Below are 27,064 nucleotides of genomic sequence, written 5' to 3'. Positions count from 1 at the left end.
ACTCGGCCCGCTCAGTGCCTTCTCGTAACTGAAACATTCCATCCTAGGCAACATCCTGGTGAATATCCTCTGCACCCTCTCCGCGGGATTACAGACGGTTCTGCCTCCAACCTTCTCCGCAACGCTCCCTTCTCCTTGCAGCGTTCCCCATCTCTCTGCAACGCTCCCTCTTTCCCGCGACGCAGGAAGCCCCCCTTTCTCTCTGCAACGATCGATTCTTTCTGCAACACTCCCCTCGTCCCGGCACCGCTCGCTCCTCCTGCAATCTCACAAACATAAGGTACACAAAAATGCTGGAAAAACTCAGCGGGTGCAGCAGCATCTATGGAGCGAAGGAAATAGGCAACGTTTCGGCCCGAAACGTTGCCCATTTCCTTCGCTCCATAGATGCTGCTGCACCCGCTGAGTTTCTCCAGCATTTTTGTGTACCTTCGATTTTCCAGCATCTGCAATTCCTTCTTAAACATCTCACAAACTTATGTGGATTCAGGGCTGGTGCCCAGGGGATGGAAGCAACGAATATTACACTCTGGTTCAATAAAAGGCGCAGACATAATCCCATGAACTCAGTTATACCTCACTGCTGGAACAGTTGCAGAAACAGGAATAGAATGAATAGAAACTTGCACAAGTTTGTTTTGATTAAAGGAATCCAGCGGCGATTTCTTAAAAGCCAATTCTTGTTTTACTAATAAGAGTTTTACTGATGAAGCAATGGGGTGTTGATGATGGGAAATGGGGTTGATATGATGTCTAAAATGGACATTCAAAAGGCAATTGCTGAGGTGAGGTGCAATAGATTGGTCATGAATGAAAAGGAACAAAAGAGGCTGCAATAGGACGGAGAAAGATAACGGATACAGTAGCAGGAACTTAGAGTAGCAGTGGAAGATTGTTTCTAAGGCGTGGGAAGTGTCCGGTGGCGTTCCACGGTCGTCGGGGTCAGAAACACTGTTTCAATGCGTAGGAAGGAATTGCAGACGCTGGTTTAAACCAAAGATAGACACAAAAAGCTGGAGTATTATGACTCAGTGGGACAGACTGGAGAGAAGGAATGGGTGACGTTTGGGGTCGAGATCCTTCCTCGGATTGAGGATTCGTGAAAGGGAAATATAGACGATGATGTAGAGATATATAGAACAATGAATGAAAGATATGCAAAAAAAGTAACGATGATAAAGGAAATAGACCATTGTTATAAGTTTGTTGGGTGAAAACGAGAAGCTGGTGCGACTTGGTCTTGCAATCTGTCTGGGTATCCGAGGCTTCCAATGCCCCACGAAGGCAGTGCCTGCCACACCCGCGGATACTGATGCTAAAGATGCTTCACAACTGGTTGTGGTTGTAGCCAACGGAGTGCAAACCCTCGGGTCCACACTAGGTCTAACACTCAGAGGGTTTGGTTATAACGATCTGCTCCCTGCAGATTCTCCCCACCCCCACCCCCCCTCACCCCCATAGGCGGGTCAGAGTGGTACAGTAGGGAAACAGGCCCTTCGGCCCAACTTGCCCACACCGGCCAACATGTCCCAGCTACACTGCCCGCGTTTGATCCATAGCCCTCCAAACATGTCCTATCCATGTACCTGCCTAACTGTTTCTTAAATGTTGGGATAGTCCCTGCCTCAACTACCTCCTCTGGCAGCTTATTCCATGCACCCACCACCCCGTGTGTGAAAAAGTTACCCCTCAGATTCTTATGAAATTGTTTCCCCTTCACCTAAATCTACTCCCCCCCTTCCCCTTAAACCTATAAGGGCCTCAGGCTTCAGGTACAGTTGCTGTCCGCTCTCCCAGGCTCCATGGCTCCAGTGCTCGGCTGTGGTGTTCACAAACACAGGACGCAGAAAACAGCAAATAAGAACTTTATTTGTATTTTTTTAAGTTAACGTAATAAAACAAAACAGTGATTTTCGCTGGAGAATTCTGCCTCCCACCTTTAACCAAGGCCAGTGGTTTACACAGGTACGTGTGCTGGCGGTGGGGATATGGATAGTCATCGCGGTCACATTGCGAAACAAATGGCCCACAAGCTTCCAAAACTTGCGTTGGGACTAAGAACGATGCGCGGAACTTTGGAAGGTGGGAGCCGAGAGACTCTGTGTTTCCGCACTCTGGCTGTATGTGAATGAATTAAACAATGACCCCCTCCCCGAGTGTCAGACATCACTCTCCAAATATCTATGGAAGTCCCAGACCCACCCACCCACCAGCTTCAATCACCCCCCCCCCCCACCCGGTGCGGCACCACGCGGTGTAATGGTCAGAATAGAGGGAACATTATACCCTGTCCTATAACCACACCCTGCCCCCATAACACTCTCCCCCTTCCTGCATTCCTCTCCTCATTATTGTAAGGCTCTAACATGACGCTCCACTCCTCGCTCCAACGCTGCCTTCTCGTTGCAACACTCCCTTCTCTCTTCAACGCTCCCTTCTCGTTCAACGATTCATTCTCTCTGTAATACCCTCTTTCTCACCGCTACGACCTCCTTCCTGGAACGCTCCCTTCTCTCTTCAACGCTGCCTCCTTCTTGCATAGCTCCCATCCTTCCTGCCACGCCCCCCCCCCCTCACTGCAACACTCCCTCCTTTCTGCAACGCTCCCTATCTCTCTGCAACTCTCCCCCATCTTTCTGCAATGGTCCCTCCACCCAGCAACAGTCCCCATCTCTCTGCAACGCTGCCTCCTTCTTGCATAGCTCCCATCCTTCCTGCCACGCCCCCCCCCCTCTCACTGCAACACTCCCTCCTTTCTGCAACGCTCCCTATCTCTCTGCAACTCTCCCCCATCTTTCTGCAATGTTCCCTCCACCCAGAAACAGTCCCCATCTCTCTGCAACGCTGCCTCTTTCCTGCAACGCTCCCGGTCTCTTTGCCAAGCTCCCTCCTTTCTGCAACATTTCCCTTCTCTCCGCAACCCTCCATCCTCACTGCAACACTCTCTCCTTTCTGCAACGCTCCCCCATCTTTCTGCAATGTTCCCTCCACCCAGCAACAGTCCCCATCTCTCTACAATGCTCTCGGTCTCTTTGCAAAGCCCCCTCCTCTGTGCAACATTTCCCTTCTGAGGCTGTGTTCTATTGACCGCGTCTTGGCGCAGTGGGAAGCAGAAGGGGAAGGGGAATAGATGATTCGGAAATGGAAGGAAGGTGAGAGGAGTGGAGTGGAGGGTGAGGAATCGGTCGGTGAGTGGCGCTAGGAATGGGCGGGGTGGATTCAGTGGGGTTTTGACAGTAGCTACGAGCTGCCACGATTCAGCCAGACGGTGGAACACCAGGTCGCTGGTCCAGACTCACGCTCGGGCACACAGATACTGGGGCATTTGGATGGGTCGCCCCCGCACCCCCAGCTTTAACTGTGTCCCACACAATACAGGAGCAAAGTGTGGCGGAAGTCCGTTCGCACTGCGAAGAAACTTCCACTTTACAAAAAAAGTAACATCAATATTTAACTAAAAGCAACACCCTTGGCAAACCAGGCCGACTTTAAACCGGGAGGAAGGAGTCAAGAGCACAAGACAAAGCGCCGGAGGAACTCAGCGGGTCAGGCAGCATATGTCGAAGTCAAATGGACAGAAAATATTTCGCGTCCAGGCCGAAGAAGGGTCGCGACTCTTCGCTTGCCCATTGCGACCACAGATGCTGCCCGACCCGTTGTTCCTCCAGTTCTTTGTGTTTAGCTCAATGTTTCAGCATCTCGTGTCATCCAACAGTCAGGAGCCGGGAGGTCCCGGGAGGAATTGGCAGCGGCCAAATGATTGTAGGGAACCTCGGGGCCGCCGTTTAACGAACACTCTCTATACTTTCACCGACAGCTTCCCGCTCGCCTGCGACGTTGTACCGTAGCCCAGGGACTCTCTGCGTCGGTGCTAACTCATCTCTCCCCCTCCTGTCAGACCAGGTCGCGCTGGTTTGGTGGGTGATCTGTACAGAGGGACCCTTGCAGTTGGACCGCCCTAGGGTGCCCCCGTCTGCCAGGGTGTCACCTGGACACTGCCAGCTGTGCGTGCCCACTGTCGGACCCCAAGCGGCCGCCTGTCCCACCCCGCACACACAGATCCGTCATCCCATTGCCTGACACCACGCCCCAGTCTCGCCTCCACCTCAGTCCCCGCGTGTTGAGCGTGTGCCGCTCGGTGGGAGGGGAGAGTCGGGGAGGGATGGTGACACTGGGTGTAATCACATCTCCCGAGGTGGGGCACGGTGTTTATCCACCCCCTTGGGGGGGGGGGGGGGGGGGGTGACGCTGCGTACTGTGACACTCTGGGTGGGTTACACACTCGGTCACCCTCTCCATCACACCCCAGTGGGTGCGGTGTCGGGCAAGGCCGCCATGGCTCCCGCAGTCTCGCCGCTTGAACAGCGTGTCCGCCAGGAGCCAGGTGTCGAGGGAGACGCCCAAGCATTCACCCCCCCCCCCCCCCCCCCCAACCCTACCCCTCCCCTCCAACCCCACTGGGGCGTCCGGCTCCCACCAACAACTGAGATCAGGGCCTGTCCCGGCTGCGGGCATTCAGCCCGGGAGCGGATACTGGGGGGGGGGGGGGTTTGGAGGGGCTGGGAGGAGGCAGGGAGTGTGTAGGGTGGGAGGGAAGAGTGCGGAGAGGATGGGAGCGGTGGGATGGGACTTGGCCTCCAGCCAGCTGAGGCTCTGGCGAGGGTCGGGACAGACGAGGCAACCTGTTCCCCCACTCTCTGCACCGCTCAAAGCCGGCGGCCGGTACCGGGGTCCAGGGGCCGGCGGCACGGCTTACACGGCGAGTCCCGGGGCGGCGCCGCTCCGCTCCCTGGTCATCTGGCCCAGCGGTCGGCCGGTCGCGGCCGCTTGGCGCCCAGCTCATCCTCCTCCGCGGACGGGGGTCGGCTCAGGGCGATGGGGCAGGGGTAGCCGCCCTTGGTAAAATCAGAGGGGCCGAGCGGCTGCCGCGCCTCGTGGTGCTGGTACATGGTGCCGCCGCCATCGGCGTGCGGGGAGGCCCGCTCCGACTTCACACTCACCATCTGAAAGCCCGGGTGGGTCAGGTGGGAGTTGGTCACCCTGCGGGAGAGAGAGAGGTAGAGAGAGGTTAGAGGAAGTAGGCGAGGGAGGAGGAAGGGGGTGGGTGGAGGGGAGAGGGGCGGGGGAAGGGAAGAGGGGAAGGGGCGGGGAGGTTCACACTGCGGGAACAGAGAAGCCGAGGTTAGAGGGAGTGGGTGAGAAGGTGGGGGTGAGGTTGTTGGGGTGGGGATGAATGGAGAGGAGAGATTTGGGGGTGAGGAACGGGGTTGTGCCCGGAAGGGAGGCACTGGGGAGGGGGTGCAGTCAGGGACGTTGATAGGTAGAGAGGGGGGGGGGGATAATGGAAGGGAGAGAGGGGAGAGGGAGAGAATGGGAGAGAGGGGCGAAGAGGAAAGGGGAGAGGGAGTTGTGGGAAGGTATGGATAAGGGAGATAGAGAGGAGGGGGTGGGGGAAGGAATAAGTAAGGGGTAGAGGGAGGAGGTGAGGAAGGGAGAGAGGGGTGGGGAAAAGGGTTCGCTAAGATTATAATGGGATCTTGATCAACTAGGCCACTGGGCTGAGGAATGGCAGATGGAGTTCAATTTGAGATAGGTGTCTGTTGTTGAACAGACCTGGGTAGGACTTACATAATAAACAATAGGGCCCTGTGTGGTGCGGCCCTGGCATGTTGGTACACAGAGTCATGAAAGTGGTAACACATGTGGACAGGGTGGTGAAGAATGGTACTATTGAACTAGTGAAGAAGGCATTGGGACATCATGTTTACAGCTGTGGCCACACTTGGAGTACTGCATATAATTATGGTCACCCTGCATGCAAAGGATGTCATTAACCTGGAAATAGTGCAAAATAAAATCTGAGGAGAATGTTACCAAGTCTGGAGGGTTTGATTTATAGGGATGGGCTGTCCAGGCTGGGACTTTATACCCCAGGAGGGTAGGAGGCTGTGGGGTAACCTCACAAAACCCTATACAATCAAGAGGGACATTAATAAGGTGAATAGTCACAGTTTTTCCCCATTGTAGGTGACTCAAAAACTAGAGGGCTTTGGTTTAAAGGGGAAAGGTTTAAAGGATTTTTGAAGGACAACCTTTTCACACAGAGGGTGGCTGGTATATGGAATGAGCTGCCAGAGGAGGTAGTAGAGGCAGGTAATAAGAAACATTTAAAATACATTTGAACAGGTACATGTAAAGGAAAGGTTTAGATTTATTATTATCATGTGCCAAGGTACAGAGAAAAGCTTTGTTTTGCAGGCTAACCAGACATGTTTAGCGGGACTAGATCAGTTAGACATCTTGTTCAGTTTGGCCGAGTTGGGCTGAAGGGACTGTATAAATCTATGATTCTGACACAAACATGCTTCATTAATTCTAATGAAATTTCATTCAACCCTTCAACAGAAGAACAATCTAACCTGCAGAATGTTGACTTAAGTTCCTGGCCCCTAATGAGGCTCAGCGAGGGGAGGGGCGAGTAAATGGGAAGGAAGGGTTGGAGATGGAGAGGATTAGGTGTGGTAAAAGTATAGAGAAGAGGTGGGGGGTGGAGGGGAAGGGTGGGGTGGTGGTAGGAGAGGAGAGGAGAGAGGTGATGGGAAGGTAAGGGCAGGACAGTGGATGGGGAGAGGGGAAACTGACGTAATTCATTACTCTACCAGCCTACCTTGACTGTAGCCCATTATCTAATTCCCTGACGAAAGACAACAAAGTGGGCAACTCAGGAGGAAAACTCCAGGTTCCCACTGCTCTCCGTATGAGGAGACCCCACCTCTGACTGGCCTGGGTGCATTTTATGGTTTTGCCCCTTCCTCAGGAATTCTGCCCTAATTCTCCTAATCTGCTTCCTGTGGAACATTACTGCCAACTTGGTAAGGCCTCTAGAGCCCTGGTGCTGTCCATATGGTCTTTGGGTGAGGTTAGAGGCATCTGTGATGTAACTGCCCCATAGCTGGCTGTGGGGAGACAGGGTGTTTCAACAGGTGGAATTATGGCTGCATCCAGTGCTGGCCAGAATGTGGACGGTGGGCTAATTCATGTCATTAAGCTGGAAGGAGTGCAGAGAAGACTAATGCCCCTGTCCCACTTAGGAAACCTGAACGGAAACCTCTGGAGACTTTGCACCCCGCCCAAGGTTTCCGTGCGGTTCCCGGAGGTTGCAGGTGGTTGCAGGTAGTGGAAGCAGGTAGGGAGACTGACAAAAATCTCCGAGAACCTCCGGGAACCGCACGGAAACCTTGGGCGGGGCGCAAAGTCTCCAGAGGTTTCCGTTCAGGTTTCCTAAGTGGGACAGGGGCATTACGAGAATGTTGCCAGGAGTAGTGGGCCTGAGCTATAGGGAGCGGTTGGACAAGCTAGGACATCATTCCTAGGAACACAGGAGCTGAGGGGTGATCCTATACAGATGCGTAAGATCATGTGGGGAATAGATAGGGTGAATGCACAAGCTTTTACCCAGAGTAGAGGAATCACAAATAAGAGAACATTGGTTTAAGTTGAGAAGGGCAAGATTTTCAATCAGAGGATGGTGGGTACAGAGGAGGTAGTTGAGGCAGGTACAATAAAAGACACTTGGGCAGGAACATGGATAGGAAAGGTTGAGATGGATACTGGCCAAATGCATGCAAATAGGACAAGTGTAGTTAGACATCTTGATCAGCATGGACAAGTTGGGCTGAAAGACCTGTTTCTATGGTGTATGACTATGACTCTAATTCTCCAACACATCAAACCTGGAGACCAACTGCGTGTTCTCTGGTCAATGAATCTTGCCATATAGCTACTCCCACTGTTGCCATTCAGTCCAGTGTTCTGTCTGCCACCACCTGTGGGCACTGGCAATACCTTACCCTGTCCTTGATGTGTCCCCCACCCACTCCAGACTCTGACTGAGTGGCCTGGCCCCCTCCCCCAGCGGTTCACTTACCCCAGTGATTGGTGAGGCTGGTGCTGGAGGGTGCCCTGGTGCAGGTGAGGGTGTTGTCGCAGGTGCCAGATGGATGTTTGGTCCTGATGGACTGTACCCGGCGGGTTGTACGCCGACACTGAGGCGCTGTCAGTCAGCGAGTAGCCTGGGAGGAGAGAGGAAGGTGTGGATGTTTAACAATCGCCATCGAGGGAAGCCAGCGCTGGAGGAACTGGCCTGGACATGGGCAGGAATGCTTCAAACACTCTGAGAATGATCGAGATGCAGTTGGTCCCAGCTTCTCCCGAGCACACACACACACACTCCACAGTGTTTTACTTCACAAGCTGGGGAGCGCCGCATGTACAGGGTGCCGCATCTAGAGGGCGATGCAGGTAAAGAACCTGCATTTTTCTCAGTCTTTCAGGACCGAGATGAGAATTTGTTTCTTCACACAGAGAGTGGTGAATCTGTGGAATTCTCTACCACAGAAAGTAGTTGAGGCCAGTTCATTGGCTATATTTAAGAGGGAGTTAGATGTGGCCCTTGTGGCTAAAGGGATCAGGGGGGTATGGAGAGAAGGCAGGCACAGGATACTGAGTTGGATGATCAGCCATGATCATATTGAATGGCGGTGCAGGCTCGAAGGGCCGAATGGCCTACTCCTGCACCTATTTTCTATGTTTATAAGAACGCTGCATGTGGGGGAGTGCAGCATGCGGGGAGCACGTGTAGAGGGCAGCAAACAGCAGGCAGGGAGCGCCATACTGTTAGAGGTGCCGTTGTTTGTACAGGACTGTAGGCAGGGCGCCCTATCTGCCAGGCAGGAAACATTCTGTTGCACAGAAGGGGAGTCCCTCCTGACCCAGCCAATACTCAGGCACCAGCATTGGGAATGGGATGTGCTCGGGGCTGGTAGCTTGCTGTGCAACGATTGTCCACCCCCCGTCCCTACATACAGCACACACTGCCAGACGGCCCAGCTCATAAAACATGCTCTGCTTTCCCTGTCTTGGAGCTAATGGGGAGGGGGCGTGATGATTTGTTGGGGTAAGGGGCTGGATAACAACCGGGGAGGGAAGCAGAGGATTTGGAAAGGTGGGAGAGGGTACAGTGTGTCTGTGGCAGCCTCGGGGATTGTACAATCCTCCTATCACCATGAGGTGGCAGTACAGCGCCATAACACAAGGTGCTGGAGTAACTCAGCAGGTCAGGCAGCATCCCTGGAGAACATGGAGAGGGATGGAACTCTTCTCCAGACTTCAGCATTTTGTGTCTTTTAGTGTAAACCATCATCTGCAGTTCCTTGTGTCTCTGGTTCTCTGTGAGGAGGCTCCAGGAAACTTTGTGTGAGCTCCCTGTCTTCTAATTATAATTATTTCCAGACTCTGTGGGTTTCAGTGAGCACATTCTTATACATCAAATGCCACTGTTGGAGTCCCAAATGATGCATTAAAATTGGATTTTATTCTGCACAAATTGGCATTATTATCTATGAACTGATGTCACTTTTGACATTCTACAGCTGAACATGTGAGAGAATATTGACTGGTTGTATCACTGCCTGGTTCAGCAACTCGAATACCTAGGAACAAAGGAGATTATGTAAAGAGGTAAACACTGACCAGTCCGTCACGGGTACTGACCTCCCCACCATCGAAGGGATCTACAGGAGTCGCTGCCTCAAAAAGGCAGCCAGATTCATCAGAGACCCAAACCAACCCTGGCCCCAATCTCATTTCATTCCTGCCATCGGGAAGAAGGTATTAGAGTCTGAAAACTGTGACATCCCGGTTCAGGAACAGTTTCTTCCCAGGCTACTGAACATTTAAAACCCCAACTATGAACGGCCACGGTTGCAATGGGGAGTTAAGGTTTTTGTTTTAGAGAGTGCTTCACTCAGTGGCTGACTCTGGGGAAAGTGTGATTGGATGGCGTAGAGGGAGCTGCACTCAACGTTGAACTTTGTACTGCTAAATAATGACATTTGCACCAGCAAGCATGTTCAGAGACCAGTCACTATGGAAGGTACAAAAATGAATGGGTTGAAGCTGTGGATTAGATGGCCAACGTTCTTACCTGTAACGCCGGGGGAGTAACCACCCAGTGCATGGCTTGTCAGACCAGGGTTTGCCATGGTAACCATCGGGGAGGTGGGATGTACGGCTGATGTATTTGTTCTCTGGTGAGAGAGAGAGAGAGAGAGAGAGAGAGAGAGAGAGATCATTACATCCACAAATAACAGAGCATTTTGTTAGTGCTATATTTTCTGTGGAACTCATAAATCAAACACTTCCATGGTCCAATCAGACCACCAGGTCGCACATCACCCTCCACTGTCACTGTCAGTAAAGTCCACATCTTTAATATCTCCAATCTCTGAGAGGTCATCGAACCATGGCATCAGTCCTGATGTAGGGTATCGACGCAAAACCCCAACCATCCTCTCCCCTCCACAGATACTGCCCAGCCCGCTGAGTTCCTCCAGCATATTACTTGTTGCTCCACATACCAGCATCTGCAGCCTCTTGTGTCTCCGACCTGCCACATCAACACTGTTTCTCTCTCCACGGATGCTGCCTGGCTTGCTAAGCATTTCCTGCAAGTTTTGTGTTTGTATCTGATCTGGAGTGGATTCAGCTCCGAGGGGGTCTCACCTTCCTGCGTCACCTGGTCTATGTATGAACCCTTCACTGATCTGTGTGGTGTCTGGTAGTTCAGTGTCACTTTACAAGCAGTTTGGACAGTCCGATCCTGGGGGGACTGGATGTAGCTCCCTGCATTCATCCAAGTTAGAGAGTCATACAGCACAGAAAGAGGTCCTTCGGCCCAACTCGTCCATACTGGTGAAGAGCTAGCCCCATTTGCCTACGTTTGGCCTATACTGTATATCTCCGAGCCAGCCCCCACTGCTGCTCATGTTAAGGTTTGGCTTGGGTCCATTTGTGATTAGATGGAATTTTAATTGTAAACTTGAACAGATCACTAAGAGATGTTGATGATAAAAAAAAGCGAAGAATTTGTGCAGCAGCTGTGGAGTAGATTAAATTTGATTGAGTTTTTTGAAGAAGTAACCAAGAAGGTTGTCAATCAAGATCATAGTCAGTGAAGATGGTTATAAAAAGTGACGGCAGGATCTTGATCAGCTGGGCAAAAGGAGTGAGGAATGGTTAATGGAGTTTAATGCAGATAGGTGCGAGGTGGGAAGTCAAACTCGGGCAGGACCTTCACAGTGAACAGCAGGGACCTGGGGCATGTTGTAGAGCAGATGCATCTAGGAGTACAGGTACATAGTTCCCTGGAAGTTGCATCACAGGTAGATAAGGTGGTAAAGAAGGCTTTTTGTACATTACCCTTCATCAGTCATGGTATAGAACTTGGAACATTATGTTACAGTTATATAGGACGTGAAGGAGAACACATTTGGAGTATTGTGTTCAGTTTTGGTCACCCTTATATAGGATGGATGTCATTAAATCTGAAAAAGTGCAGAGAAGCATTACAAGAAATTTGCCAGGACTTAAGGGCCTAAACTATAGGGGGACTTTGGATAGTCTAGGATTTTATTCCTTGGAGTGTATGAAGCTGAGGGGTGATCTTATAGAGGTGTAAAAAATAATGAGGGGAATGGATAGGGAAAAGTGCATGTCTTTTACCCAGAGGAGGAGAATCAAGAACCAGAGGAAAGGTTTAAGGTGAGAGGAGAAAGATTTAACAGGAATCAGGGTGCAATGTTTTCAGAGGCTGGTATGTATATGGAACGAGCTGCCATAGGAAGTACTTGAGGCAGGTCAATAATAGCATTTAAAAGACCCGTGAGCAAGCATGTGGATAAGAAAGGTTTAGAGGCTTATGAGGTAAAACACAGGCACAAGATGAGGTGGGGCTTCTTGGTCGGCATGGACGAGTTTGGCCAAAGGGCTTGTTTCTGTGCTGTGTGACTCTATGACCCTAAATACGAAAGGTGAAGAAAATGTTTGAATCGTTTGAGGCTGGCATTGTACCTGCTCCTGGTGCCCTCCAGAAGGTAGTGAACTGGAATTGAACTCTCACCAGTGAAGTAGCGGTGCTTCTGCCGCCGGTGGAGGTGGCGTGGAGTTCACCTCTGCCACTCTCAGGGCCAAGGTTCACGGGGGTCGGCGACCTGCTCGTCATGGTTCTGCTGAGGTCACCGGGAGAGGTCATCATCCCTGACGAGACGTGGACATTCAGGTAACCAGCACCTGCCACAGAGAGGTTCCGAGGGTAACTCCAGGAAGAACACGTTCACCACATTTACACGGCTGATACCCGCGGGACACGCCAAGAAATCCGGGAACATAGAACAGTACAGCACAGGAACAGGCCCACAATGTCTTGTTGAACATGATGTCAACACCAACTAATATCTGCCTATACTTTCTCCATATCCCTCCATTCCCTGCAGATCCAGATTTCTATCTAAAAGCCTCTTATCTGCCTCCAGAACTGCACATAATACTCCAAATGCAGCCAAACCAATGTATTATAAAGCTGCAATATGACTCCTAATTGTCACAGTCGATGCCCCGACCGATGAAGGCATACGATCTGCCTTCTTTACCACTCTATCTATGTGTTGCCACTTTCAGGGAGCTATGGACTTGGACCCCAAGATCCTTCTGTACTCCTAGCCAGGAAACAGCCTCCTGAACCCAGCCTGACCCACAGTCAACATTTTATATCTTTCAGTACGATCTCCTGTCATTCTGCTACACTCAGAGACAATGGGCTTGCTTGACCCAATGTCTCCTCATACATTACAGGGATCAGTCTGGTCAACCTTCACTGCCCACCAACTGTGGCAGGAAGTGTATGCAGCCTCCACAAGGCCCTGTGCAATTGTAGATAAGACATTCTTGCTCTTGTACTCCGATCCTCTCACAATGAAGGCCGACAAGCCACACTCCTTAACTGTTACTGCCGCTTTGTTTCCCTTCAGTGACTGGTGTAAGGAGTCACTGTCCTCATGCAGGTCCCTTTGTACATTGACCTCTTCTAGCCCATCACCACTTAAATAATACTCTGCCTTCCTGCCTTTGACACCAAAGTGGACAGCCTCATATTGATCCACGTTAAACTGTGTCTGCCATGCATCTGCCCGCGCACTCAACTTGTCTAAATGGCCGTGGCTGAAACATTGACTGTTTCTCCCTCCACAGATGATGGCTGGTCTGTTGAGTGTTTCACATTCCACTTCAGCAACGTATCTTGGATTGTGTTACTGTGGGGGGGGGGGGGGGGGGGAATGCTACACAAATGCATGTTTTCTTAGAGTCAGATAGCATGGGCCCTTTGACCCATCGCACCCATTCCAACCAAGATGTCCATCTCGGCTAGTCCTATTTGCCTGCATTTGGCCCATAGCCCTCTAAACCTTTCCTATTCATGTAAGCCTATTCCCAACACATTGTTGTAGATTACACATTGCTGACTGCAGGTTGGATATTCCAGCTGTGACAGAATGGGGAAGAAATCAGCCCATACTTGGGGTTAGACTCAAAATGCTGGACTCGAAACGTTACCCATTCCTGCTCTTCAGAGATGCTGCCTGTCCCGCTGAGTTACTCCAACATTTTGTGTATACCTTTGTTTTAAACCAGCATCTGCAGTTCTTTCCGGATAATGTGCTCTCCAGTACAATTCATGAATGAAATGCTACTGCCATAAAGTTATAGAGCTGTGAAGTATGGAAACAGGCCCTTCTGCCCACCCTGGCCCTGCTGACCAGGTTGGCCTACTGGGCTAGTCCCATTTGCCAACATTTGGCCCATATCCTTCTGAACCCTTACTGTCCATATATCTGTCCAAATGTCTTTTAAAAGTCATAATTGTGCTAACTTCAATGACTTCATTACTTTGGAAGTAGAAGTTAATGTACAGGTGTTGGTGCTGGGAACTGTGAGTGTTTATGGCAGAGAACCAGTTCTTACACTGGGTGAGTTGACTGGTGGGGAGGGAGGAACCTGAAGGGATGGAGGAATGTGTTGTGAACTGGGTCTCGGGATATTATGCAGCCAGAAATGTGAGCAAACATCAAATGGAGACAGGTGTGATACTGCTGTGTCTCTGCAGCAACACATGCTGCAAAGGGTACAATAGCACAACAGGCAAATTACTGGGTTGGTGCCCAGCACTCCAAGCCACAGAGTCACAAGTTTGAATCCCACCACAGGAGCTGGGGAATTACAATATTTGGAATTGAATGAAGATGCATGTTTTAGTTACAGTATCCATGAATGTATCAGATTATCTCCCCCCTCTTCACTAATGGCCATCAAGTAATGGGACCTAGACACAAAAAGCTGCAGTAACTCAGCAGGTCAGGCAGCATCTCTGGAGAAAAAGAATAGGTGACGTTTCAGGTGACCTATCTTCAGACCTGAAATGCAACAATAGACAATAGACAATAGGTGCAGGAGTAGGCCATTCGGCCCTTCGAGCCAGCACCGCCATTCAATGTGATCATGGCTGAACATCCACAATCAGTACCCCGTTCCTGCCTTCTCCCCATATCCCCTGACTCTGCTATCTTTAAGAGCCCTATCAAGCCCTCTCTTGAAAGTATCCAGAGAACTGGCCTCCACCGCCCTCTGAGGCAGAGAAGTCCACAAACTCTCAACTCTCTGTGTGAAAAATGTGTCACCTAGTTTTTTAATCCAGGGATGCTGCCTGACCCGCTGAGTTACTCCAGTTTTTTGTGTCGATCTTCAGTTTAAACTAGCATCTGCAGTTCCTTCCTACCAAAGATAGGAATCCCCTCTAGTATCTTTGCTTCCTACTACACAAGTAACGGGACCTGCCAACTTTACCGAGTCAAGCTCCAAGCCCAAGGGCAATTGGGGAAGGGCATTGCCAGTGACCCCACATCCTGTGAGCACACGCTGCACACGGTCACAGTCACCCTGTGAGGATCAGGCGGATGCTGGGGATTTTGGCAGCTGGTAAAACATTCGCAGGTAACACTGCCTCAGAGCTCAAGCCCCTAAGAAGAGCAAGCAATGTATGGCGTGATGCAGCGTACACACAAACCCACTTCCTGCAGACATTGGAGCCCACACAACTCCCTCACCAGTCGCGAGATTACTGTACTCTTCCATCGAGGAATGGAAAATACTCATAAGACAGAATAAATCATTGAGAAAATTTGGAACTTTTCTGGCCCCACACATTGTGCAAAATAATGGCTGGTTCTATTTTTAGGGTCATGCGTTGATTTTGTGGGCGGTGGAGATTGTCTGGTTTTGTTTTACAGTTACTATGCAGTTCTCCTGCTAATGTTAGTGTGTGACAGGGAGTCAAAGTCTTCGGCTTTCCCACTTTCTGCAAAACACTAGATATGGATGAGCATGGCATTGTAGTGCAGCGGTAGAGTTGCTGCCTTACAGCGCCAGAAACCCTGGATCGATCCTGACTACGTGTGCTGTCTCTACGGAGTTTGTACGTTCTCAGGGTGCTCCGGTTTCCTCCCACATTCCAAAGCGTACAAGTTTGTAGGTTAATTGGCTTCTGTAAAAAATTGGCCCTGGTGTGCAGGATAAAACTAATGTCCGGTATGATTGCTGGTCAGAGCGGACCGGATGAGCTGAAGGGCCTGTTCCCAACGTACCTCTAATACTAAAACTAAGAAATAAGCTTGGAGACTGAAACTCTCTCTCCTTCAACTTCATTTAGATTTACGTTTATCATTGTCACTTGTAGCAAGGTACAGGGAAAAGCTTTGTTTTGCATGTTTTTCAATAGATATACAATACATAAATATAATCACATCAAACTCAAGTACAATAGGTAGAGCAAAGGGAAGATACAGAGTGCAGAATATAGTTCTCAGCATTGTAGCGCATCAGTTCCAGAGCCAAACTACGATATCCTCAATGGGGTAGAGGTGAATCGTGCAGTATCCTAGCTTATGGAAGGACCATTCAGAAGCCTGATAACAGAGGGAAAGAAGATGTACCCGGGTCTGGTGGTGAGCACTTTCAAGCTTCTAGATCTTCTGCCTGAGAGGAGCAGGGTGAAGAAGGAATTCCCGGGGTGGGACAGGTCTTCCCGGAGTGGTGAATCTCTGGAACTCTCTGCCACAGAAGGTAGTTGAGGCCAGTTCATTGGCTATATTTAAGAGGGAGTTAGATGTTGCCCTTGTGGCTAAAGGGATCAGGGGGTATGGAGAGAAGGCAGGTATGGGATACTGAGTTGGATGATCAGCCATGATCATATTGAATGGCGGTGCAGGCTCGAAGGGCTGAATGGCCTACTCCTGCACCTATTTTCTATGTTTCTATGTATCTAGGTCTTTGCTTACACTGGGTGCTTTTACAAAACCTCAGCTTTAATGCGCTGCATGAAATATATTTCTTCTGATGTTGTTTGAGGTTGAGTGGGAGATGGTATCTGATGAGGCTCTTGTGTGGGGCCTCAGGCGGTTTGATACCTGCAAAATGCAGGTCATTGGGTGAGAGGGAGAGCCCAGGGATTGTGAATTGACATGGTGTACTACTGCAATGCAAGGTTACAACCAGCTCTGTCAGCCCAGCCCTACCCAGTCCTGCCCTCCCAGCCCAGCCTAGCTCAGCTCAGCCCAATTCTGCCCACAGCCCAGCCCAGCCCAGCTCTGCCCAGTCCTGTCTAGCCAGCCCAACTCAGCCCAGCCAAGCCCAGTTCTGCCAGTGCAGACCTACCCAACCCAAGTCAGCTTAGTCCACCCCCATCCCACTCCAGCCTCACCCAGGTCAGCCTAGTCAAGCCGAACCTAGACTAGCTAAGGCCAGGTCAGATCAGCCTAGGTCCAGCCCTGGTCAGCCCAGCCCTGGTTCAACCCAGCCCTGGTTCAGCCCAGCCCTGGTTCAGCCTGGCCTAGTCTAGCCCAGCACAGCCCACTTCAACCTGTGCAGCTGCCGAGTGCTGAGTAATGTTGAGCAGGAAATCCGGCTCCTGCACCCGGCAAAGTGCGAACCACGTCAGGTTTCGTTCTGAGGCAGTGCCCACCGATACTGTACAAACTTCCTCTGACTGCAAGCAGCCAGGGTATCTCCACACACCCTCCCACACTAACCTCAGCTCTCTCTCTCTCTCTAACTGCGTACACAACCGCTACCTGCCTCAACTGTCAGTGGCCAGGAAAGTACACAACATCTTTACTTGCTCAGGAGACTAAAGGGCCTGTCCCACTTAGGCGACTCTTTAGGCGACTGTCAGGGACTAGTTTTAAAGGAATTCACCTACGACAGCAAAAACTGTCGCCACTGCCGCCAAAAAATTTCAACATGTTGAAAATGTTGCGCCAGTCGCCTGTGCTCGCCCAAAAAATCGCCTCAGTGGGACAGGCCCATACGGAAGTTTGACATGTCCCCAATCTCTCTTACCAAATTCTGCAGATGTACCGTAGAATGCATCGCAGCTTGGTTTACAACAGCTCTGCCCAAGGCCACGAGAAATTGCAAAGTGGTAATGATGAAAGAATGGAGCGACTGGGCTTGTATTCGCTGAAGGATGAGAGGTTATGTTATAGAAATATATAACATTATTAAGGGATTGGACACGCTAGATGCAGGAAACATGTTCCCGATGTTGGGGGAGTCCAGAACCAGGGGCCACAGTTTAAGAATCAGGGGTAGGCCATTTAGAACTGAGATGAGGAAAAACCTTTTCACACAGAAAGTTGTGAATTTGCGGAATTCTCTGCCTCAGAAGGCAGTGGAGGCCCATTCACTGGATGCATTCAAAAGAGAGTTAGAGAGAGCTCTTAGGGCGAGCAGAATCAAAGGGTATGTGGAGAAGGCAGGAAAGGGGTACTGATTGTGGATGATCAGCCATGATGACATTGAATGGCGGTGCTAGCTCGAAGGGCGGAATGGTCTACTCCTGCACCTATGTATCTATGTTACTCCATCACTCCTGTCCTGACATTCAAAGCCATTTAAAAAATAAAACTAAAGTAACTAATTTTAAAATATATATTCACTTTTAAATTAAAGTTAATTCGGAACATAAGAATAATTAAAGGAAAAGTTTTTTTAAAAGCCACATTTCTCCCCCTCCGTCAGTCTACGACTGCCCACTGCAATCGATGGGCTCTGCTGCTGACCTCTGACAACTCAACGGCTCATTGTATGAGGTGCGACTCCAATCACCAGAGGGTTTAAAACATTAAATGCCACTGACCCACATTAACAGGCACCACAATTTATCCGTTTCCCAGAACCATCGAGCTGCCACCATGATCACCAGCGATCCCTCAGCATTTCCCACACTGAATCCACCAGAGAGGCATTTCCCCAGGACCTCTCACCTAACAGCCCAGATGAAAATGCAAAAAGAACGGGAACTGTCCTCCAATCCTCCCACGTTCGAGAGCACCTGCTCCTCAGGGATCCTGGCGTCATGACTGTCTATCATTTCTCCCACAACCCGAGTTCACAAAATAAAAATGGCTTCTTAAACTGAGCTGCTCAGATTCACATCTGTTGAATTGTGGCCGGTGATCTCTCTTTGATTGATTGATGTGGAGCATCATGGAAACAGACCCGTCGGTCCAAATGGTCCATGCCGACCATCCATCACCCATTCACACCAGCTCGATGTTATCCTATTTTACTGCATGATATAGCATTACAAAATAGAGTTATGTCACAGCATTTTTCTGTTCAGCATCTTGAGAAGAAATGTGAGCGTGCAGGATGTAACTACAAGCATTTAGCTTGTATTTCTTGAGTTTTGAACCATGATCCAACCAAGATGCTCGACATGAAAAGGGATTCTCAGGGACAGAGGGATACCATAGTCTATTTTGGAACATTGAACAGTACAGCACAGTACAGGAATGTCCACACCGAACATGATGCCGTTAAACTGCCTGCACATGATCCATATTCTTCCATTCCCCGTATATCCATGAGTCTGTCTAAAAGCCTCTTTGCGACAGACTGACAGACAGACGGGGTGGGGGGGGGAGTGGAAGAGACAGGGGGGGGAAAGAGGAGTGGGGGGGGGGGAATAGGGGGGGAGAGTGGGAGGTGGGAGATGGGGGGGTAGAGTTTGGGGGTAGAGTGAGGGGGAGAGTGAGGGGGGAGAGTGAGGGGGAGAGTGAGGGGGGAGAGTGAGGGGGGAGAGTGAGCGGGATAGAGGGGGCGGATAGAGGGGGCGGATAGAGGGGGCGGATAGAGGGGGCGGATAGAGGGGGGGGATAGAGGGGGGGAGAGAGAGGGGGGGAGAGAGAGGGGGGGAGAGAGAGGGGGGGAGAGAGAGGGGGGATAGAGGGGGGGAAATAGTGGGGGGGAATAGTGGGGGGGGAAGAGGGGGGAAGAGGGGGGGGCAGAGGGGGGGAGAGGAGGGGGAAGAGGTAGAGACACGGAAACAGAGTGTGAGAGAGAGAGAGGGACAGAGGGACGAGGGGGAATGGGGGGGGGCGGAGCTTGCTGTTAAGCCACCACTGTTGGACAGCTATGGAAGAGCAGGTCCCACAGTGACGGTGGCTAAGTGCAGTAACGGTGACCCCATGCCCCCAGTGGGTTCAGGGTGAATCAGCCCAGCTAGTGAGAGTGTGCAGGCAGCCATGGGGAGCATCACCATGGGCGACACCGTTCATCCCCGCGTGTCCGCACCATCCTCGGGATGACTAACCCACTCAGTGCGGAGGGACAGGGTCAGTTGTTCCTGCTACCCACTCGCTGCTATCGGAAGCAAGGGTTAAAACAATCTTAAGGGGCTGGAAAGTGTGTCACTCTCAAGAGTGAATGAGTTCATTTGTTCCTGCTGTGACTCGAGCAGGAAACGGTGCAGAACACTGCACTCTGGTCAGGATGAGTCAGCGGCAGAGTTTAACCCATTCACAGCCTTCCTCCCCCCCCCCCTCGCCTCCCTCGATGAGTCTGCATTCTCCATCCCATCTCCCGCCACATCCTTTCCCACACACAAGAGGGCCCGGAGCGCCGATTCCAGCCCGGCTGTGGGCAGCTCTCTCGCCCCTGACTCACACCTCGTGGGTTGAAGTCTCACACGCTGGTGTTTGCAGGCATTGCAGAGAGCTGTCTTGTGCAACCACTTGCCCTACGCCCACTCCCCCTGCTCAGATGGGACAGGAAAGACCCCCAGCATTGGAGTCTGGAGTAGAGCTGGGGGATTTACACCACCAGCCAATTCACCCTTCCACTGACAGCAAACTATCTCAACATGCATCTCGTGGGACAGCATTAGCTGAGAACGTCAGCCTTCCCATAGCTAACCATTTGAACTCCCCTTCCTATTCCCCGGCTGATCTTTCTGTCCTCGGCCTCTTCCATTGCCAGAGTGGGGCCACACACATATCAGAGGAACAGCACCTCATATTCTGCTTGGGTAGCTTACAACCCAGTGGTATGAACATTGAATTCTCCAATTTTCGGTAACTAACCCAGAAACAATGGATCTCCCCTTTTCCCACCCACTCTTTTCCCTGTGCCCTACTTGGAAGCACACCCATTTCTCCCTTTCCTTTCCTGCCTGCCCTTCCCACCTACATTCACTCCTCTGGCTGCACATTTCACACCTCCTGTCTCGTGATCTCACACCTTTTGACTTTTCATCTCTGGCCTATGTCCAACCATCTGCCAATCAACACCGCACCCCTCTCCTCCGTTCACCTGCATCTGTGTAGGAAGGAACTGCAAATGCTCGTATACTGAAAATTGACACAATGCTGAAGCAAGTCAAGCAGCATCTCTGGAGAAAAGAAACAGGTGACGTTTCAGGTTCTGACCTAGTTTGGGATCTCTGCTTCTTTTCTGCCTTACCTGCTGAGTTGCTCCAACACCTTGTGTCTATCTATCTATTACCTGCCTGCCTTTTGTCTAGCCTCTGTCCTCTTCCAACTTTATTTCCTCCCCTCCCTACAATCAGTCTGTGGAACAGTCCCGACCCAACACATCACCTTTCCATGTTCTCCAGCGATGCTGCCTGACCTGCTGAGTTACTCCAGCACTTTGTGTCTTTCTTTCTACATCTCCGAGCTCTGTAATCTCTAACCATTTACATAACCTGCTTCTCGTTCAACAGAAATAGGCAACCTCACCTCTGCCCACATTACACTTCTGCTGGCAGATCTCTGTCCATTCACTGAACCATTTGTAGCTTCCTTATCTCCCCTTCAGTGCTCACTTGCCCACTCATCAGCAAATGTAGTGACTGCACCTTTAATGCCTTCATCCAAGCCATTTAATGTTTAATGCACCTTTAATGCCTTCATCCGAGCACTGACCCATGTGGCACTCCACCCAGCACATCTGACCAACCAGACTTATGCCTGCCCTCTGGTGCCTGTGATCAAGCCCGTCTTCTGACCAGGCCATGGGAGGGGAGAGCAAAGGAGGGAGGGAGGGAGGGCGGGGCAACATGGTGCTGCAAATACAGGCAAAAAGTTTATAGAAAATATGGTGGCACAGTGATAAAGTTGCTGCCTTACAGCATCAGAGACCCGGGTTCGATCCCAACCACGGTGCTGTCTGTACGGAGTTTGCACATTCTCCCCGTGACTTGCGTGGGTTTTCTCTAAGTGCTCCGGTTTCCTCCTACATTCCAAGGACGTACAGGTTTGTAGGTTAATTGGCTTTGATAAAATTGTAAATTGTCCCTAATGTGTGTAGGACAGTGTTAGCGTGTGGGGATGACTGCTCAGCACGGACTCGGAGGGCCGAAGGGCCTGTTTCCGCACTGTAACTCTAAACTAAACTAATTAAACGAGTAAAAATGCATGTTTTAGTTGCAGTAACCATGAATGTACCAGATTATCGCACCCCCCCCTCCACTCCCCTCCCCCATCTAAACTAAACTAAGCTAAAGAAAGGGCATCGAGAGCTGCAGATGGCCCGACCACATCTGTGTGTTTGGCAGATGTCTCCCACCCAGTCGGACAACTGTTGGTGCACGGGGTCCAGGATAACACTCTGCAAGGTGAACGGCCCTTTGCTATTCATTCCTCTAACCATGCGCTTTCAAATACATGGGCTTCATGCAAATTTCTTTCACACTTGAGACCGAGGAACGTTGCCAGTTGTGGCCAGGGGATCAAAATAGACACAAGAATCAGGAACAGAAACAGAAGCTGTGGTGCTGGGAAGACATCGGTAGCTGACACTGAGTCTATGGCTTTATCAGTAATTCGCCGGCGGCAGTTTCTCAGCAAGCCAGCGGAACTCATCAATCCTTCCCCCAAACCCTTGCTCTGATGCCACCACAACTCCACCCAACCCCAACTCATGAGGATCCTCAAGAGGCCTGACTTTCGTCACACGCCCTGGTGGTATTGGAGTACAACGTGCGACCCATCTGTGAAAACTCTCACAGTTCATTCCAGTCCAGTCCCTGCCACCACTGAGGGTGGGGGGGACTCCCCACCAACAACGCCCCGGTCTGTGAACGAGGTGGGCCGGCCAAACTGACACCGAGCCAACTACCTCTTTCTTATAAACGGGAACTGTCGACTGGAATCGGAAAGTGTAGCAAGTAAGCCGGCTTAGAGAAGAGGAGAGTTAGATTGGAAGAATGCCTTCATTTATATATAGTCTTACACATCCCCTTTTGATCACTGCAAAATGCATCACAGTGTAGCCACTATGTTAAAAATCATGACATAGGAGTAGAATGAGGCCATTCTGCACATTGGGCCTGCTCCACCATTCAATCATGGCTAATCCATTTTTCCTTTCAACCCCATTCCCCTGACTTCTCCCCGTAACCTTTGATGCCCTTACTAATAAAGAACCTATCAATCTCCACTTTAAAAATTCCCATTGACTTGACCTCCTGTGGCAGTGAATCCCATAGATTCACCACCCTCTGGCTAAAGAAATTTCTCCTCATCCCCATTCTAAAAGTACGTCCTTTAATTCTGAGACCGTACCCTCGGGTCCTTGGCTAGTGGAAACATCACATTCACTCTGGCCCTTTTAGACTTCGAGAAAGTCGAGGCTTTACAGGCACCGGGACAGAGTGGAGATTAACGAGCTGGCACAGCTTCAATGGGCGTCATGGCCTCCTTCAATAAGCGACTTTCAGTCACTTGTTCCTAACAGGAGGTATAGGCACGGTCACTCCATGTTCACCAAAACCAACGACAAAGGCCAGCGGGCAAGTTGCCATGATTTCATAGGCCTCCTCACCATCAAATGGACCTACAAGAGTCGCTGCCTCAAAAAGGCAGCTAGCATCATCAGAGACCCGCACCACCCTGGCCACGCTCTCATTTCACTCCTGCCATTGGGAAGAAGGTATAGGAGCCTGAAAACAAATGTCCAGGTTCAGGAACAGCTTCTTCCTTAAGGGCCTGTCCCACGAGCATGCGACTGCATGCGGCAAGCGCGACCAAACCGGAAGCGGGGGCCACGCGGAGGTCGAGTGAGTGACGTGAAATTCGAGTGAAGTCCGCGGGAAGTTCGTGCGTGACGTACGGCATCAAGACGCTGCGTATGCCCATCGAGGCGGTGCGTACGGCGTCGAGGCGGCTGCGGGCCGGCAGGCCGTTGCCGCGCGGAATTTTTGAACTGTCAGTTTTTCGGAGCCCCGAGCGATGTCGGGACCAGCTCCGCACAACTCCATATGGCTCCGGTGATCGAAGTGGGACCGGCCCCGCAAGGCCGTACGGCTCAAGCGACCATGTTAGGTCGTACTTGCCGCCTGCAGTCGCATGCTCGTGGGACAGGCCCTTTATAATCATCAGCCTATTGAACACCACAATCTGTAAATAGGCTCCAAACTATATGGAAGGGGACATTTCTTTTGACCTTACACTATTATTATGTCTGTTTATGTCTCTTGGTCGTTTTTTTTATATGTACTGAATATTTTTTATAATTTATTATGGGTTTTACAGAGTACTATGTTTACATATCAATTGTGCTGCTGCAAGTAAGAATTTCACTGTTCCGTTTCGGGACATACGGCAATAAAACACTCTTGACTTTTGAATCTTGACTTGGTTCTGATAAAGAGAGTCGTAAGGAAGGTCACCATATGATTGGCCCAGTGCGATACAAGTTTAGCCGTGTATTTACTTCAGAGACACAGCACATAAACAGGCCCTTCGGCCCACCGTGTCCATGCCGACCAGAGCATCATCCAGTACACGAGCACTGTCCTACACACAAGGGACAATTCCCAATTTTTTTACTGAAGCTAATTAACCTACATGTCTTCGGATTGTGGAAGGAAACTGGAGCAGCGGAAAAAAATCTACATGGTCACAAGGGGAACGTACAAACTCTGTACCGGATGGAACCCTGGACTCTGGCCCATAAGGCAGCAACTCTCCCGCTAAGCCCCACCTCTGCATCACTGCGCCGTACCTGAATGGGAAATTGTGGACACTTGCGACGTGAGCCCTGATGAATGAGCGTTTCGGGATACGATCGGCAATGGTCCTCGGTTTAGGATGGACCCGGTGGGGTTGCTGTAGGACAGGCCAGTAGCGTTCTGTGCTGCCGACAGAAGAGACATGTCGTGGTTCAACAGGGCACCTGGCTGGGAAAGAAAGACACAGATAATGGAGGGGAGGCAGAGGGAGCAACGAATCGCAATGTAAACTCTTCGCTGCAAATCATTGTGGTACAAAAATAAGACCTTCCACAAATAGAGAACGTTATCACAGGAAAACAAGCTGCATCATATCTCAAGAGAATAACCCACGCCACTAAATGAGATATCAGTGCGGCCGATCAAGGGGTTTAATTGAATTGGACTGAGGAAAGGAACTTTTGAAGCCGTGTGCTCAGGGTAGCTGAAGAATTGCCAGCACAGACAGAAGTGCAGATGTTAGGCTGAGAAAGGGAAGTGAAAACAAGGGTGCGAATTACAAAACCAGGGTGCTGTCCAGCTAGGGTCAGGGGGAGGTCAGAGAGTTCAAGGGGCAAAGGTCGAGCTGGGTGGCACATCGTGGGCTCCAGAATTTGTGGCGCAAATTAGTTCTAGATTCTAATGTAAGAGAGTGGGCAGGAGAGCATGTGGAGCCATCAAATAACCAGTAAAAAAGACCCTCTCCCCGAAATTAGTGTTTCCATTAATGGGAGAGTCTAGGACCAGAGGCCATAGCCCAAAAAAAAAGGACATATATTTAGAAAGGGGATGAGGAACTTCTTTAGTCAGAGGGTGGTGAATCTGTGAGGGTGGGGGTGTGTGAGCGGTGCCTCGGGGGGGAGGGGGGGGGGGGAGGGGGGTCGGTGCTGGGACCACCACCGTGTCTCACCTGTCACACCATCTGCACAGGAATGTGAATGCGGATGAGGCAGCATCTATGGAGCGGTAGACAAAAATGCTGGAGAAATGCTTGAGTCTGAAGAAGGGTCAAACTCAGACATAGATGCTGCCTCACCCGTTGAGTTTCTCCAGCATTTTTGTCTACATTGCCATTTTAAATTGTGTGCGATGGGCTTAAGCCAATCAAGTTGGTCGTTCTTTACTGGGAAACCCGCCAACAGGCAACTATTCTCATTGGTGAGTGTGGAGGAGTGTGACTTCATTTATTTCTGTATATTTTTTTTTTTTAATTTGAGCGTGAGAAATTCTGTCATCGGCGTGAGAGCGTGAGAATTTCATGTAATGCGTGACTCTCACGCTCAATGCGTGAGAGTTGGCAGCCCTGAACTGTTAACCCTGTTTCTCTCGTCACAGAAGCTGCCTGATCAGCCGAGTATTTCTATCATTATCTGTTTCATTTCAGGCTTGCAGCATCTGCAGCTTGTTGAAGCAGGTCTCAGGCAGCAGCAGTGTTCAGGGCAGTAGGGGCCGCGATCGACAGCACTACTGATAGGATGCTTCCAGCACACTGAGCCGCTGAATATTTTCATGTTAAATGGCATTCTGCAGAGGACTGTTTGCATGTCCTTATACGGCCTGGTCTCTTCCACTGCTCCATACTGATCAACGTGCCAGGGAATTTGATGGTTCAATGGAGATTTGGGATCAAAATCCCAGGAGGTGTTGTAGGCGGAGAACAGAATGGGGCAGAGAGCAAAGAGTGATGGTTGACTCCGCACCCTCTTGGTGCACAGGGGTAGCTGTCAGGGTGACCAGCGCCTGTGGGTCACTGACCCTCACACATACCCTCACACACACATAACCTCACATTCACACTGACCCACACACACACATACACACTCATATTGAGCCTCACTAACCCTTATAAACAGACCTTTACACCCATCTTCACACCCACCCTCGCACACCCACCCTCGCACACCCACCCTCACATTCACACTGATCCTCATACTGACCCTCACATACACGCTCATACTGAGCCTCGTAAACCGTGACAGACCCTCACACCCATCTTCACACCCACCCTCGCACTGAGCTTCACGCCCGCCCACACGCACACGCCCTCACATCGGTCAGCGTAGACCCGTCCACCGTCACCCGTGGGTCAGGGGAGACTGGGACCCCGGGGTTGGGGGCCGATATTGAACCTGACGGCTGACACAGACACTCAGCCTCAGACACTCAGCCTCACCGGCTGGTCCCCCGGTGGGAGTTCAGGCAGCGGCCCGCACTTCACCGTCTCCGCCACCTGAGGCTGCTAGTGAGCAATGGTGGAGGGAACACAATATCCAGACTCCAACTCCAAGCCACTTCCCCTCATCTCCCTCCCCTCACCCCCATCTCCCCCTCACCTCAGCCAACTCCACCCCTCCCAATCCCACACCCCCACCCTTCACCCACCCACCCCACCTGAAACATCTAAAAAGTGCTCATCTCCTTTAGACTGTGCCCTTTCACCTTAAAGTTATGTTCCCTAGTATTTGATATTTCCACCCTGGGGAAAAGGTTCTGACTGTCTTTGTCCCTTCTAATTATATCTACTTCTATCAGGTCTCCCCTCCACCTCCGATGCTGCAGAGAAAACAATGCCAGGTAGTTCATCCTCTAATCCTGACTTATCTCCTTTACCTCTGAATCATCTGGGTAAGTGGAGAGAATTCCACCACACTCCAGCCCTGCACTTGTTAATGGTGGAGGGCTTTTGTAGAGTTGAGGAGTGAATCACTCTTCACAAGACCCCATCCTGTGACCTGCTGTTGCGGCCAGGGTGGGATGTATCTAATAAATACCTGTTGCAATGACAACTCTTTGTCTCTCTGCTGTTGGGCATTAGGCCAGATCGCCTGGAAACTTCCCCAG

At 50.8% G+C, this 27,064-nt stretch overlaps 1 protein-coding gene and 1 long non-coding RNA gene across 3 annotated transcripts in view; both read right to left on the bottom strand.

Annotated features, from left to right (window-relative positions):
* Positions 1-1,849: 1,849 nt before the first annotated feature.
* LOC116989428 lies at positions 1,850-3,063 on the bottom strand. The gene is made up of 2 exons (XR_004416242.1): positions 2,504-3,063; positions 1,850-2,411 (listed from the first exon to the last, which is right to left on the bottom strand). It is a non-coding gene; the product is annotated as an uncharacterized LOC116989428 (long non-coding RNA).
* A 1,403-nt stretch (positions 3,064-4,466) lies between these two features.
* The window catches only part of LOC116989427 (myocyte-specific enhancer factor 2C-like), a 76,549-nt gene continuing 53,951 nt past the window's right edge, over positions 4,467-27,064 (bottom strand). For both annotated transcript variants that reach the window (XM_033046795.1, XM_033046796.1), the window contains exons 5-9: positions 24,238-24,412; positions 11,960-12,129; positions 9,986-10,088; positions 7,928-8,072; positions 4,467-5,040 (exon numbers count right to left, since the gene is read on the bottom strand). In XM_033046795.1, coding sequence (XP_032902686.1) covers positions 4,794-5,040; positions 7,928-8,072; positions 9,986-10,088; positions 11,960-12,129; positions 24,238-24,412 — 840 coding nt within the window. In that variant the 3' untranslated portion in view covers positions 4,467-4,793. The remainder of the gene's footprint in view (positions 5,041-7,927; positions 8,073-9,985; positions 10,089-11,959; positions 12,130-24,237; positions 24,413-27,064) is intronic.

Source organism: Amblyraja radiata, chromosome 29 (genome assembly GCF_010909765.2).
Source record: "Amblyraja radiata isolate CabotCenter1 chromosome 29, sAmbRad1.1.pri, whole genome shotgun sequence".
NCBI lineage: Eukaryota > Metazoa > Chordata > Chondrichthyes > Rajiformes > Rajidae > Amblyraja > Amblyraja radiata.
The sequence above is the reverse complement of the archived record's forward strand: the minus strand, read 5'-3'. Positions and strand labels throughout refer to the sequence as shown.